At 39.4% G+C, this 16433-nt stretch overlaps 1 protein-coding gene across 1 annotated transcript in view; it reads left to right on the top strand.

The window, feature by feature from the left end:
- The first annotated feature begins 1827 nt into the window (after nt 1-1827).
- Nucleotides 1828-16433, top strand: part of ahcy (adenosylhomocysteinase) — a 31061-nt gene continuing 16455 nt past the window's right edge. Inside the window, exons 1-4 of the mRNA XM_079680071.1 lie at nt 1828-1986; nt 5999-6189; nt 9253-9328; nt 16138-16290. Coding sequence (XP_079536197.1) covers nt 1959-1986; nt 5999-6189; nt 9253-9328; nt 16138-16290 — 448 coding nt within the window. The 5' untranslated portion in view covers nt 1828-1958. The remainder of the gene's footprint in view (nt 1987-5998; nt 6190-9252; nt 9329-16137; nt 16291-16433) is intronic.

Here is a 16433-nt window from a genome sequence, read left to right as displayed (position 1 = left end):
GAAACATTATTGTTTAAGTCAGCCATGTTTTATTGTTTAGCTACACCAGTTACATTATTCCTTTATTTTTTTGAAGACATAATGTTATTATAATGCAAACATAATAAAATACTGTACAGTTAAACATTATAAAATGACAATCAACAAATGTAAGGGAAAGCAGAAGGAGAAAAAGGTTAAGAGAATGATAAACTGAAATTAATCTGAAATCATTCACAGATAATGAATACATAATTATTTCTCACGAATGATTATGTGTGTGTTCGTTATCTCAGCCATTTTCCCCATTGTTCTTCAAATATATACACTTTATTTCTAATTCTTGTGGTTATTGTTTCCATTTCATGTTTTTCATTCACAATATCCTACCTTTTTGAGTTCATAAAGTTATTAACAAATGTATTATCAAGACCAGTTTAACCAATTCCTTTTAATTTGTTTAATTACTGCTACTCTACTGGTGATATTTACTCTTCTTTACGATTTAAATGCAGCTCTGCTTCTTCTTGTACAGTGCAGTGCATATTTGTGTATGCTTATGTGTGTTGAGAAAAGGTATGCAAATACTACTTGAGGAGTAAATGTGTGAGTTCAAATGTTTACTCAAGAAAATGTAAAAATGACTAGTTCCTCTTCAGAGTCAAGAAAAAGCGATGTGTTGACTTGTATTTATTTAACATTAAGTTCATACAAAGAAGGGCTGTGCAATATGGAAAAAATAAAATGTATCTAATCAAAGACCCCTACATTAATATCTCTGTAGTCTCTAACCATATGGATATAATATTGTAATATTGCCCAGCCCTAAGCTAAACAAATAAAACTGTTCAGTTAGAAATCTTTACGGATTGCATGTCAACCGTTTTGTGAATTTCACATTAAATATAGTGTCTACAAGACAGTATTTCATAAAAAAATCAGAGGTGTATTGTTTTACTTGTAGCAAAAGTAAATTGAAGAAATACTCTGTTACAAGTAAAAGTACTCCAACTCTTACTTTTAAGCAGAAGTACAAATGTATTAGTAGATGTATTGTATTAGCTAATAATCTGAATCTGTAAAGTACAGCTGTCAGATAAATGAAGTGCAGTAAAAAACGGAATATTGGCTTTTAAAACATAGTGGAGTGGAAGCATAGAGTTGTATTAAATGAATTTAGAAGTCATGTACAAGTACCTCATATTTGTACTTAAGTACCATACTTGAGTAAATGTTCTTACATTCGACCACTGCTCAAAATAAATCCAACAAACACTTTCCTCTGCATTTAGTGAAGGGTTTTTAGTGTGTAAAGCCACTGATAATGATGGAAATAATCCTGTGCACTGCTTCCGAAAACCCACATCAGTTGATTTTAGTGTAAGTATTAAGAGTGCATATTAAATGTTGTTGTGAAAGAATGAGTGTGAGGACCCTCAGGGAAACTGAGACAGGGTCCAGTGTGGAGCAAAGGCCAGGTTAGAGTTGAGGCTATTATTAGTACATAGAAGTACAAAACAGTGTCTGTTTTTAACGTTGCATCTTTACTGTAATACCATGCATTGATGTATTCCTCATTAAAATTCGTAAAAAACGAGGCCTAGAGTGAGGATTAGTTTTACTTGCCTAATGTTTGCCTAATGTAACGTTTGCCTAATCTGTTTAAAATAAAAGACAGACACAAATTGTACCAGATTCCAGCAGTCACGCCCCACACTACAACTCGAGATATGATTGGCTGTCTTTCCTACATACACCGTCATCCAATAACATCTCTGACACGCGGGGCGGGAGCTTCAACAGCCAATAGGAATCAAGAATAGACCCGGGTTCGAGCCGTCCCCTCGCGTTAGCCGGTTTGAATGTGGCCTCCCTCGACATAAAAAGAGAGCGGTCATGTGTCGTTCCCTCCCTCTCTGACTCTTTTCGTCGGCAAGGCTGCACTAAACCTACCCAAAACAACACACCAGAAAACAACCATGTCTGACAAACTTAACTACAAAGTTGGTAAGTGTCAGTTTTATTGATTTTATTTAAACCTACTAATCATATGTTTCGTTTGGTAACACGTATGGTTAGCTAGCTAGCTTGTTGTGAACTTTGTGGTTCCGTGCATGTCTAGCAGCCCGTTTGAGCCAAAAACCTAATCGTTAGACGAAAAACAATTGGAGGTTTAAAACGGTTTTATTATTACATGGCTTAGGTTGTAGTTAGTTCCTGCCTTTGTTATTGCTAGCCATAACCTGATGGCATGTGTTCAATTATGTTTTCTTTTAGCGTGCTTATCATCATTTTGTTATTCGTCTATTAGATTCTAGCATGTTCTTTTCCATGTTCTATACTCATTATTCACAGTTTGTTTAAATCTGAGAATGAATAGAAATGAGACCGTCGTACTACCGCCGAGCATGCTTTTCTCTGTGAACAGAAACGACGTCCAGTCTCTGGATATTGTAGTTTATTTAGGTATCTCCGTAATGCCATGGCTGTGTTTGCAAACTTCACTTCCCATGAAGCATTGCAACCCGCCGCCAGTTTGTGCATGAGTGACAGCAGCAGGCAGAGACTGATCTGCACTGTATGCACCTTACATACGGTAGTAAAGCTTGGACTACACGTGGTGCTACTGTGTAGCCGCTTTACGAGCTAAATGGTTTAAAAATAAATATTGTTTCGAATTGTCACTTTTGAACATCGGTTTTCTTATGTTTAATTACTTGCAATTTTCTTTCTTTTTGAACTCTTTGTTATTCAAAAGTGTTTAGTTGCCGTTCTTTATTTGATGAGTTACAACAATCTTCTTTGATTTGCCAGTATGTTCATTTGGCCCCAGAAATGGAGAAGCACTGCATACGATGAGAAACAAAGAAATCAAATTCAAGGTAGCAGTGCATAGGGAAATAATGCACCATATACTTTTTAATATTACATTTGGGAAAACCTGGTAATGTATGTACAATGGGAGATAATGTTAGTTATTATACATTCAAATCTCCAGTAGTTGTAACCGCACTCAGTGAGTGTCAAACGTGACACTTGTTGGCCTGAAGCAGCTGGTTAGAAGCAGATGCAGTTGCACAATGTCCTGTTCACAAATAAGCCTGGGGCAAAGTCTAAACACTCTATTGACTACATTCAGTCAAGAGTCAACCAGTTCCTCAGTGACTGTTAGTCAAGTCCTAAGTGGTCAATTGATGCAATATCTCTTTTTAATTCAAACATTTTGTCTGTAGACCAAGCATTGTCCCATGGCCATCGAAATGTACATTTTGTACTTTTCTGAGGATTAAGGAGGGGGTGGAAGGCACTCATTGCTGGAGTGTGTTATTTCATTAGAGCTGTAATAGTTGGTAATACAATTTTATTTTCTGCACTTTTTATACGATAATACTTTAATTGATTATTTAACATTGATAAAATTCTGGCTTTTTCTTTTCAAATAACTGACCTGATTTGAACTCTGAGCACACAGAAAAGTTCAGTTATTAAGGCACATGTGCCAGGATACTTGCACTTTAAATGCTATTACTGTTCTGTTTATAGATGGCTTAGGATGGGTTTTGAACCAACATTCCTGCGAATATTGTTGCCCTACTCGGCTTTTACTGCTACTAGGGATGGGAACGATTAATCGAATATTCAGGTATTCGAATAATTATTCAGGTATTTGAATAATTATTCGAATATGAGTTATTACATTTTTTTTTTTTTTTGATTACATATTATCAAATTGAATAATTCAATGAATACGACAGTGCCATAGCTAAATGTGTTAGGTGACGTCTAAAGGTGTGTTTTGCTCCGCTCACCGGTCCTTCACAGCGGGCAGAGCTGCAGGTGCTGGTCTCTCTCTCGCGTCCGGTTATACTTCACTCGCGTTTATGTCCAAATCCCTCAGATCTAGCTAGTTCTAGCTAATGATATATGGCTGCTGCCCCTCCCTACACGCAGATCACGCAGACTCAAACCTCATCTTATGCCCAAATGCGGCGCAAATGCGCTCCGCAGCCTTTGCGTTCCGGCACTAACAGTTCATGAGCGCGCTCCCTCGCCCCTGTCAACACTCGCAGCACATGAGTGGCCAGCCTAAACAACAATAAGCGCTGCTTGGCAACCGTGTGTGGCGGCAAAGTACATAGACATTTTGACAGGAGAGATTTAGTTTTGCCGGTATTCAACATATTTTACCAGTCATAGTCCGGTAATTATTTACACTCTAAGAAGAGTCCTACACAACTGACATGGTGTCAAAAAGGAGTAATGTGTGGAAATATTTCGACCAGGTTAGTAAGTGCGGTGTAGATTGCAAACTATGCCAAATTAAACTTATATACATACTATACCTTGCTATACCCGCAACCTCCGTTCCAGCTGAGAGGGTCTTCTCTACAGCTGGGCTGATTGTGAATCGCCTCCGTACATGAAAGCTGTAGGCCTATAGCTGTCAAACTGTGATCACCAGTTCAATACATTTGACAAATTCGACTTGGTTTCTATACTTATTTGAACACGCATTTATTTTTTTCCAAAAGTTTGGAAAAACAATGTTAGAATTTTTTTTTTTAATATAGGATATGTACATTTCGGTTAACCGTTTTTTGGGAGGTCGAATATTCGAATATACATTTGCTTTCAAATTCCCATCCCTAATAGCTACACAGAACCACCCAATGATTCACACCTGATGATGGTAGCTAAAGTTTAGTTTAGTCACTCGACTTGACCTGGGGGTGAACTTGGGTTACTAATCCTGTATCTGGCCGGTCATTCAGGCCAGTGCCGGTTTGGTGCAGTTACCCCAGACTCAGTTTGCTCCATCGACTGTGTTTGTATAAGGATTTTGCACAGGCTGCAGCATGTGGTTGAGGAGGAGGAGGGTGTGTTGCACTCCATGACCTTCATCATGAAGCTATACACTAATATTGTAAAAGCCCCTTTGGAATTTGTTTGTCTTCAACCTCCTGCAGTAACAACACACCTCATCAGAATTCTAAAACACATGTTTTCTCAAAGAATAAATACATTTCAGTTTAGCATCAAAGTCATCTCAAAGGTAAGATTACTTTAGGATAAAATGTGTGTAAAGTTGCATTTAATTAGGATTACACTTAAAGAAAGCTTCAAAACAATCATTTCTACTACAGCCCTTGGAAAACACAAAAGTGCACATGTGCAGTAGCAGCTGTTTGAAAGGAGAGCAGTGAGTGTACAGGGACAGCTGGGGCTGTGTGGACTTTCCCAGGACAGCAGCAACTTGGTTAGCAGGGAAACCATTATATTCTCACACGTTCAAAAATGACACTAATTTCTGGAGTCATGTCACTGCTGAGACATATATCAAGCTACGCCACATACCAAATAAATGACTATTTATTTTTCATGCTTCGGGAAAAAAAATAGTTTTGCAGATAACTTGAAATGTTTTGGGTTTTGTCAAGACTTCATTATTTGTAGAAGAGCAATATTCCAAATCGTGATTAGTTTTCAGGAAGAGATTTAAGAAATGCAGAAGGACATAAGATGAATCTGTTCCATGCTGTGTCTCTTAAAAATCTTTTTGATCCAAGTCTGCAACAAATATGGACATGTTGAGTGTCCTTTGCAACCATTTATATTATATTATTGATTTTAAAATAAAACATTTGATATTGATCAGAAAACCCTTTAGTTGTTTCATAGGGATAAATTGTATTATTATTATTATACTGTTCTTGACATTCAATTGGAATAATATCATGTTCTTTAAAAAATAAATAAATCCAAAGCTGATGTATAAAGAAATTACGTCTGAAATAAGCTTGAGGTGACGGATCTGCTTACTTGTACCCTTCGTTATTTCTTTATTTCATACGTTTAAGGTTGCATTTTTGGCAGGGCATGGGACTTCATATTCTCATTGCCATCAACTACACTGTAGCTTTTATAGTATGACAAAAAACCCTTGTAATCTTGAGTGCAGGATGAAGAAGCTTTGGTATATTGGTATCTTGTGTTTTGACGTCCTTTTTTCCCGTCTCAGCTGACATCAGCCTGGCTGACTGGGGGCGTAAGGCTATCGACATCGCAGAGAACGAGATGCCGGGTCTGATGAAGATGAAGGAGATGTACGGTCAGTCCAAGCCGCTGAAGGGCGCCCGCATCGCTGGCTGCCTCCACATGACCCTGCAAACCGCCGTGCTCATCGAGACCCTCACCGCCATCGGAGCTGAGGTGACATTTACCATCTAATTATTCAGATTTATACCTCCAGAGAGAATCTACTCATCATGGACTTTGTTTCCACTCAATCCACTCAGAACTTGTGGTTGAACACTTTCAAGCCCGGTTTTTCAAGGAATAAAACACTCTTCAAGATCTGTTTGTCTCAGGGGTCAATTAATAATCTTTTTTCTCAAAGCAATGGTAAACTTGTGAGTTGGATGTAGAAGAGACAGAATCAATAGATGTTTTTACTTTAAAGTAAATTCAGATTAAACATAGTGAAAAATATATAAATTATATACTCATTGGACTAACCTTCAGCAGCGTTTCTATCGTTTTAATGCCATTAAACACGACTTTTGATCAGAAAAACAGCAAAGGTAAGACAATTTGCCGTTTTGGCGCCGTAAAGCTACGTTGTTTGTTGTCTGGGTTTGCCTTCGCTGCCCTGAGCTGTGTCGCACAGTGATGATACTTATACCTCTAAAATCTGTGGAATCTCAGCTTTAATCTGATGCCTTGTTTGTGCAGATCCGTAATAAATAAGTAATAAAGTATTTCTACCGCGAGTTCTGTGCTAAGTGCGTTAGCATTTTTTCGCTCCGGGCTAATTCAGAGGCTTGGTATTACCCTTGTGTTTCGTTTAGCAAACACAAGGTTAAAAAAAAAAAAGAACATGATCTTTTATAGGAAGAAATGCAAAAGTTTCAGTACGCAGCCCTAACTACAACACTTGTGAATAAATAAGCTGTTGTGGCATCAAAGTTTATATATGGCCAAATTTGCAAGAAAACATGGAAAGTCTCAGGCTATATATCTGAGACATTAAAAGAAAAATAGATGGTGCAAGTCAAAATGAAAAGGCAGTTTCTAGTTTACAGGAAATGCATCTGGTTGATAGCATTAGCTGCTCAGTATAACCTCTGTCGTCTTCTGACTTGAAAAGGGCACCACAGCAGTGGTTTCTAAGAGGTCATCTGACCCACCCATTTATCTGAACTCACTCACTCAGACAGGGGAAGAGAAGGTTCCAGACTGACTGCCCCAGGCCGCTCTTCTGTTATCATGTGTTTGTTTGATCAGAGCAGGACTGGTTTCATCCTGCAGGAACCAGCACCCGTGAACCAACGGAGAATCAATAACCCACTCTCAGCTCTTCCCCTCAATAAGTTACACTTCTCTCTGCTCATGATACTCTAACTAAATATGTAGCTTACGCATTGAGCTTTCACAATGCACACGATTCTGGTCTTTATTTTGTCTTTTGTATTCTAAAAGGTCAATTTCTTTTTTTTAAATAAAAAATGCTTAAGATTAGTTTTTTCGATGTTACATTTTAAGAACCATATCCTTATATGCAATCTGCTAGCGGTCCAAAAAGGGACAACAATGGTCCAAATTGTATTTATTTTTAGACTCATATTTGATAACAACTGCCGTCTAAAGATGTTGTCACGGATATAAACATTTGTATAGTGTTTCAGTCTCAATAGATACCTGTGGACCTGTAAAAAACGCATTAAACCTACTTTAGCGTTTTTTCAAACATTTTTAAATACAGGCATGTAAAACACCAAACAAACGACTATGAAACAAGACCACTATTTCAAAGCATTACTAAATCCCCATTAGAGGGCAAACTATCAGTTATCCCAGTGGCATATGTATACAAATAATACAGATTTTAAATTTGACAGTTATCATACAGTATACATTTGCTTATCTATTAGACCCTCCAGAAAAACGCGGGCAAAAATCCTTCATTATTCGGGCTAAAATCCTTGATTATACGATTTAAACATGCAGGGTTTTTATGTGATTTTATGCGGTGAAGTTGCGAAAAAGAAAATATATATTTTTTAATATTGGGCTGTCTTATTTATTCTCTCGCACACACAACCTGCCAATAATGTTAAACCCCTTTCCTATTCAATTAAACACATTCAATGTTTATTTATTGTAAAAACAATTGGGCTATTTTACACACACACACACACACACACACACACACACACACTTCTCCGCCTCATTCTGTTTTCATTTACTCGTTCGTTATCTGACCAGCTTCAATCTTGTAGGCTACTCACTTCGTTTCTTGTAGCCCTCGAAAGGGTTTTGGAGGTTGATGCCTCGGTGAACGTGAGTTGTTTGGCTTTCTTGTCCGCAGCAGCAGAAAGCATTTTCGAATGTTTGAATTAATCAAAGTGGGTCGTCACCGTTGACTTTCTCATGCTCCAACACACAGTTGCACGGGGTGCAGAATAGTTTCCCCCCACTTTCGTGCAAGACATCGGGGTACTGCTTTGCCCGGTCTTTAGCAGAAATGTTCGTCAGTAAATGAGATGGATCTGAATTTTTCATCTTGGTGTTTTCTCTCTCGTGTGAGTTCCACACGTTCACTCTACGGTGTTGTTTACCTTCTGTGATGCGCGAGCTGATGACGTCGCGTCATCATCACTACTTCACGTCAAGACGAGTTAACTTTTTTTTTTTTTCAACTTTGTGTGGAAAAATGCTGGGATTATGCGCCCTTTTGATAAATATGCGGTCTTTTAAAAATCTGCGCCATTTTGCTGATTATGCGGTAAATTCTGCGAACGCAGAGTCACGTTTTTCTGGAGGGTCTAATCTATGGTACGTACAGTAGGGCTAGTCCTTTCCAATAATCATAGGAAAATATTTGAAAAGGTCACAGTTAATGTAACATACTATAGTGCTGCTAACAAGCTTTAGGTATATGACACACTAGTTGGATGCTATCTCATCATGTTTCTAACTAGGTTCTTATCCCTTTTCAAGGGTCACACTTGATTTATATGAAAATGATATTGGTTTTAAAACTGGTATTTTCTGAAATGTTATTGTACCATATAAGAATGTTGAAGCCCCAAACAGAATGACATTGTAGAGACCTTACATTGTTTTCAAGGTGAAGTTCACTGCCTCAAAAACCCTTTCATTACAAGACTACTGGGATTTGGGGACATAAATACAAGTAACAACCATAGCAGTAATCCTATTTGTATTTGTTGTTGAGATGACTCACTTTCCTCTTCCCTTCTGCCTCCTCAGGTTCAGTGGTCCAGCTGTAACATCTTCTCCACTCAAGATCACGCCGCTGCTGCCATCGCCAAGACCGGTGTTCCAGGTAACACACACACCCTCTGTGGATGCTCTTTTTGAATGATAAAATTACCTGATTATGACTTTCTGCAAAAATAATAACTTTCCATAGATACATGTACAAAGTGCTTAAAAAGAATGAAGGCCTGCAGGGCTCGACATTATAAATGGCCCGCTGGCCCGGAAGCACTATTTAGACACCCCGGGCCAGCATAACGTACTTTCCACTTGCCCGCTCGGGCCACTAAAAATATTGCTATAAAAAAAAGAATTGTCCTGTGGTATTGGTATTTTGACTAGCAATTTAGTTAAATTGTTTTTTTATTAACGCTACAACATAGCGTTTTGTGAGTCGGTTGTCGTTGTTGGGTGAAAAGCAAACAGCTGTTTGCTGCGGAGCGCAGCGCGAGCCGGCTCCCGTGAGCGGGAGCGCGCTCCTTCACTAGAGTATCGCGCCACCTAACCATTCGCCAAAAATGTTTTTAATACCAGCGGTAACCGGCCAAGCGCCGGGCAAAAAAACCAATCTTCAAATAAAGAAAGTCACCGGAGGAGTTAAAGGAGAGTTACAGGGAGCATGAGAAGAAGAGGGAGAGGACGTTTCAGCCAGCTTGATCGATGGAGTTGGCTTCTAGTGGTGCAGTGACGCGTCCTAAAACCCTTTTTATAATCTATCGATTAGATTTATGATTCGAAAATTATAAAAGTAGGGTAATAAAACGTAGAGATTATCCGGCTGAACAAAACGTGCATTTATCAAACGGGTTTGTTTTCCACCAACCTTATTTCCAGCTATTTTCCAAAACCCTGTGGAGAAATCAGCAGCTTACTTCCTGGTTTTAGGACGCGTCACTGCACCTCTCAATATGATGCCAATATAAACAAGGTCTGTCGGCTCTGTACATCAATGCCGACCTATGCTGACAAGTAATTGAAGAGTAGAAAATATAAAGGTATTGGCTTTAGGGAAATGTCCCAGAAGTTTAGGATAATGAAGGTTATAATCTAATCTATTAGATAGCCATTACATTTCTAACTCCTAATGACAGGAAGGCAGAAAGCGCATTATACAAATAATAATACTCATAATAATAGCAGACATTTTTTAACAATGACCACAATATAATTATTTTAATAAACCAAATATGAACAATTGAGGAAAATGAGGAAGAACTGATGATTCAAATGTTGTACAAGTAGTAATGTAGTTGGTGCATAAATTACTATTGCAACAAAGGTTTTAATTTTTTTCATTATAAGTCGATTTATTTTGGACGAATGCTCCGGGCCAGTGGTTACAATGGTGGGGCCAGTGATAATACAATTCCACCGGCCCGGAGGGCCAGTGGCATTTTACCCTTAATGTCTACCCCTGCCTTGAAAATAAAACGGGTGTACTAAATGATTTCTTAATAGGCTTTAAAAAGGGATTCAAAATATGAGTCACTCATCGAAATGTGACAGTTTAAGTGCCTTGAGCAAACACCCAAACCATACTGGCTAATATAGTAAATGCTTCCTTTCTCTCCACACTAAAATGTCAGCCTGCTGCTCTAGTGTTAACTAGGAACACTTTTGAAAACGATGAAAGTGATCCTGCATTTTGGAGCCATGTGGCATTAAAGTCATTCATTTTCAATCAATCACACAATACAGATGTCATGCAAAGACGACTTCATTATGGATGTTTTTGGTACTTCTCAGTGCAGCCGTACATAAATAACTGCTTGCCTGATTAACAGTTTGCCTTTATAAGTCACAAAATGACTGTCATTAAGTTGTTTTAATTCAGGGTGTGCGCAGGGTCTTAAAAAGTATTAAAAGTTCAGTGTTTCCCCTACCATTGTCTTGGCGGGGCGCTGCGTCCTGCCAACGGAGCCCCGCGCCTTGCCTGAAATTCAAGGTGTTTTTTTTTTTTTATTTAAAAAAAAAAAGAAAAAAAAAAATATATATATATAGCACCAAATTGCAACTGAAGTACGGTCACGTTTAGGCATGGGCGGTATCATTTTTTTCATACCTTGCTGACATCATACCGTGGTATACGGTATATGACGGTATATGACGGTATCAGTCCCAATTTAAGGGGTAATTTCTCCCCCCCAAATCTTTTTTACTCACTATATCAACAGCCAGCCCCACCCAATTTTTTTTCCATCAGCCGCCACTGACGGTATGACTTGGGTCGACTTGAGTGAGGTGGCGTTCGGCGGCAAATAGATGTTTCGAACGGTATATTATATGTTCGGTGTAAAATGCAGCCCGAGCTGGTAGACGCTCGCAAAGTGCCGCGACGTGCGCGCAAGTGCAAAACAAGGGCTGCATACATGACACATTGTGCAAATGGCACATTTTGAGATCGGATACAGGACGCGTTTGTAGATGTCCGACGTTGTTTCCATAGTGAGCTAAGTTAACAATATATCATCATACATAAACATTTTCCGGGAGTAAATACTTGACTTATGTAAACTGTGTTCGTTATTCTCCCGTCCAGGAGAGAAGCTTTAAAAGGAGACTAGATGGAGTCTCTGTGAAAGTTCAATTGGGTACTTTAATTTAAAAAGGCGCGGGTTGGTCACAAGCATGATATTGTTCAGTCAGACAAACAGCTGTGATCCGCTCCTCGTTAGGGAAGCCAAGAGTTGGATCTCTCCTCCGGTGCTGTTATATATCCTCTGCTGGCTCCTCCACGCCAGCCGGCTCGCCTCGTCTCCAATGTCCGTTGTTGCATTTAAACAGAGGATTGGCTCCTTTCACATCCAATATATGCTCAACACGCCTCTTCTCCTCATATTCTCTTTCATCACTTTTCATTTAACACATTCTAAACGCTGTAATCAATACTCTAAAAAATACTTCTCGGCTCGTTTGGTTTCCGGTCATTCCGGATGTTGTCACATGCTACTCTCGTCTGTAAACAATAATGTATTCAAATAAACTGTACCTTCATTTAATATTCAGCATGGTAGTATCTCGACATATATAGTTGTAGTGTTAAATCAGTAGGCTTCGGTTTGCACCACTCCATATCATTTCGCTACTAAATTCACCTCTTTAGGAAATCGTATATTAGCCACATGCTACATGCGTAATGAAGGATTTTCAGAATAAAAGCTTAACTGCTTGTGCACAACAATTTCTGGTTTTTCAGTATAAAAGAGCGTTAAAACTGACGGCATGTTTAAACTACATTTCCCCATTAAAACATTGATTTTAATTTCTAACACTTATTGAATAAAGTTTGCTATATTCACTAACTAGTTTGGCAATATTATTCCGTGCATGTGTTAAAAACCTTATTTCTATTTGATTCATTGGATTACTCGCGTGAATGTTTAGCACGTAAATGCTTTCGTTTGTAAAACCGTCCGACCTCGACTACAAAACCATCAACCAGTTGCATAGGATTAAAAAATGTCAACACTCACTCACCCCGTCTTAAACATTCCCAAAGAAGTGCCTCTGTCTCTCGTTGTGCTGGATGAAGTCACTGGCGACGAGTAAACCCAAAATAGTCCCAAACAGGAGCAGAGGCATTTTTCTTTTTTACTAGTTGTCCGAGTTCGGGGCCGGCAAATGCTGCCGCCATCTTGCTCAGCTCAGCTCTGTGCTGAGCTCTGAGAGCGGGAAAGACGGACTGCCCTCCCCTGCCCTCTGCTGGCGCGTGCGGTGCATTACAACCAATGTCGTCCCTGTCAAAACTCTGTGTCAGTGTAATAGAATGAAACGCATCTATGATTTGGCGCACAGTCTGTGACGTCACGGTATTGAAAATCATACCGACGGTATTTCGAAATACCCTGGTATACCGTAATACCGTCATACCGCCCAAGCCTAGTCACGTTTCACATTGAACATGTGCTCTTTTATTAAATAAACTAAACGCCTATGTTATTTATCCAATGTGAATGTTTCAGTGTCCACTGCCTTGCGTATTCACATTCTCCCTCCGCTCTGTTTCTGAAGGGTGAAACCCCCCCCCCCCCCCCACACGCGCGAATGCACACAATCAGAGACAAGAGCGGAGGAAAGGAGGAGAACAACAGCTCTGCTGTCTGCCCGTTTGTGTCCCCCCCAGTTTCAAATTTGTTTATTATTATTTTTTTAACCGCAAGCCGTTATCGTCACGCGAGAAGGACACAAACAGCTTGCCCAGGTGGACGCGCGCGCGAACGCGACAACTAACGTAGCATGCGCATTCTAAAAATAGCTCACAGATAGTGAGCAGGTACCGCGGTTTTGAACTACAGTATTGAATTTGACAGAAAACAACAATGAAACGCCAGCAGAAGAATAGTCTCATGAGTTGGGTGAAAAAAGAAAGGAGATGTGAGTTGGTTTATTCAGTAAATTAGCTCAGGATAATTGGATGTTCTATCTACACCTGTTGATGGGAGGCTAATGCAGGATTTGCTAGCTTGATGCTACCGGCATTTAGCGGCAGTGACTCAACAAATTGCCTCTTAAAATGAATCGTCAGTAATGTATGACAAGCAGACTGCTTGTTTAATGTTAAACTCACACCAATAGCTCAATATGATCATAACAAGATTGCTTTCATATCAGAGATCAGATGAGGTGGAGCTGCCTCCAGCAATAGAGGATGAGGAGAATGTAACACTGTACTTTATTACTTTTTAATGTACTAATACGATATCAATAACAATAATCCACAGCTCCTCTCTGCTCCAGAGGATAAAAAAAAATTAAGAGCTTCTTCTTTTTTTCAAACGCCAGCAAGTATTTTCAATTGTGAGCGTTGGTGATGCCCTTCCCTTTCATGCACTGTATGCACACTTCCTGTGGATGTCTGACTTAGCTGATGTAACAGCCAAGAAAAGATAATAAAGAAGATTAACATAACGGAAAAACTCCCAGTGTTTTAAGAAACCAAAGCCAGCTCAGTGTGGATGCAGTCATACGTTTATTGGAAAGATAAAAAAAAACTCCATTGTTCATATTTGCCTGTTGAGGCAAAATAATCTATTAACTACCTCCACTGTCGATGTGAAGGCTGTGTGTTTTGATATGAAAAGAAACAGTTCTCACCCTTAATAATGGAGTCTCAAATAATGAGCTATTACCAATTTATGTCAATATACCAGTAAATGAATCTAGCTCAGGGGTGTCCAACCTTTTTTGAACCGAGAGCTACTTTTAAAGTTGCCAGTCTGCCGAGATCTACCAGTCCAAATAGAGAGGCGTAGCCAATACTGACAGCCTACTACCAGGTAAATACACACTTCTACTAGCATAAAACTGACCGATGAATACTTCATAAAATACTGCAGATCCTTTATCTTACCTCTTTCTAATCTACACACATACAAGTATTTAACTGAATTTACACAACAGTGTTGTTGATACAGAGTTGGAGTTTATTCACACGTCACATACTACAGTGGGTAATGTTTTCAAGAAACATTGAACAGTGCTGCCACATATGACAGGAAAAAAAGAAAAGACTGAACCCTTTCTTTGCCATTATATAAAAATAGTGTTGCTACAAAAGTATAAATTAGGTTTACTAATAAGACGACTCAGATCTGAAGCTACACAGGAATCTGCTGCCAAAGTGCAATAAAAAAGACAAAATGAATCGAATCAAACCCTTTTTTTGTTGCATTTTAGTAGAGTATAAACAGAAATGCCTTTTTTAAAAAAAATAGGATCCAAGCAACACTAGTTTCTTAACCTGAATTGATGATGGACTATAATCAATTTAAACGGAACAGATAATGTTTGTATTCTTGTACCATTTTGTACAACAATTATAATGAATAAGTTCCAACAAACTAAAACTTAGCTGATTTAATAACGGTATCTAACTTGAGTTTTTATTATATCAAAAACCTGTTGAAATGCTACTGTTATTTTTTACTGTCCCCAAAAAGCGCGTCGGCAGCCTCCAGGAATGCTTCTTTCACAACTTCGCCGTCTTTGAAAGACTTCATGTGTTTCGCAAGAACGTGACTGACACGATAAGATGCTATGGTAGCAGCCTTGCTCTTGTTGTTGGGTCTGGTGAAAGTGGACTGCTTTGCATTTAGCTGTCCTTTCAGGTCCCTCACCTTTTGGGAGCGTAGGGCAGAATTAGGAGGGAATTCCGTCTCATAGCTTTTGTGCACGGTTTTTGAAATGCTGCTCCTAAATTACTCTTCTTCGATAAAGCCACGCTCGCATTGCAGATGAGACAGATGGACTTTGAATTGGAATATATAAAAAAAGAATCATCCTCCCACTCGGAGTGAAAATGATATATTTTGGGCTTTTTTGCTTCTGCCATAATTGCGGTCTTGTGTGTGTGCGGACTGTCACTCCTGTTGACACGGACAAACGTCAGCGAAATAGTGCCCACCAGCCACGCCCCGTCACATGGGGTCACGCCGGCCAATCAGAAAGCTTTGATGCGTTCAAGTGCATTATTCTGGCACAGGAAGATTATGTTACAAGACATTAACGATAAAACAGAATATTGTTGTTCTATTTTTAGACGCATCTCGCGATCGACTGGGAATCTCCCCGCGATCGCCTGGTTGGGCACCCCTGATCTAGCTCAATCTCTGCGACAGGAAAATAATTTCAGATGAAATAAAGGATATTTATTACCAGATATTATGTGTGATGTATGGCCCCTTGAGGCGTTGCAGCCCAGCCAATGTGTTCAGCTGTGTCACAGGGAGGCAGACAGACGGTGGCAGTCTGACCCTAGACTCACTCTGAGAGCTCGGAGCGGTTCTCACCACAGATCCAGACCCCCTGCCTCAGGATGGGCATTATCACCTGGCTCTGCAGAAAGAGATGAGTGAATCTATCCCTGTGTCTGTGCAGTGTACGCGTGGAAAGGAGAGACTGATGAGGAGTATGTGTGGTGCATCGAGCAGACGCTGTTCTTCAAGGACGGTCAGCCCCTCAACATGATCCTGGACGACGGAGGAGACCTCACCAACATGGTCCACACCAAATACCCCAAACTGCTCGCAGGTGGGTTTACACAGTTATAATAATGTTTGTTTATCCCTGGTTCCCTAGTCTAAGGAGGGTATAGAAATAAGAAGTTGATGACAATACAGTCTTCCTGTTATTCCTCTACTTTGTTGCCACTTTAATTGTGGTAATCTAAAATG

This window comes from Notothenia rossii, assembly GCF_949606895.1.
Source record: "Notothenia rossii genome assembly, chromosome: 5".
NCBI classification, from domain to species: Eukaryota; Metazoa; Chordata; class Actinopteri; order Perciformes; family Nototheniidae; genus Notothenia; species Notothenia rossii.
This window is presented reverse-complemented; position numbering and strand designations above follow the sequence as displayed.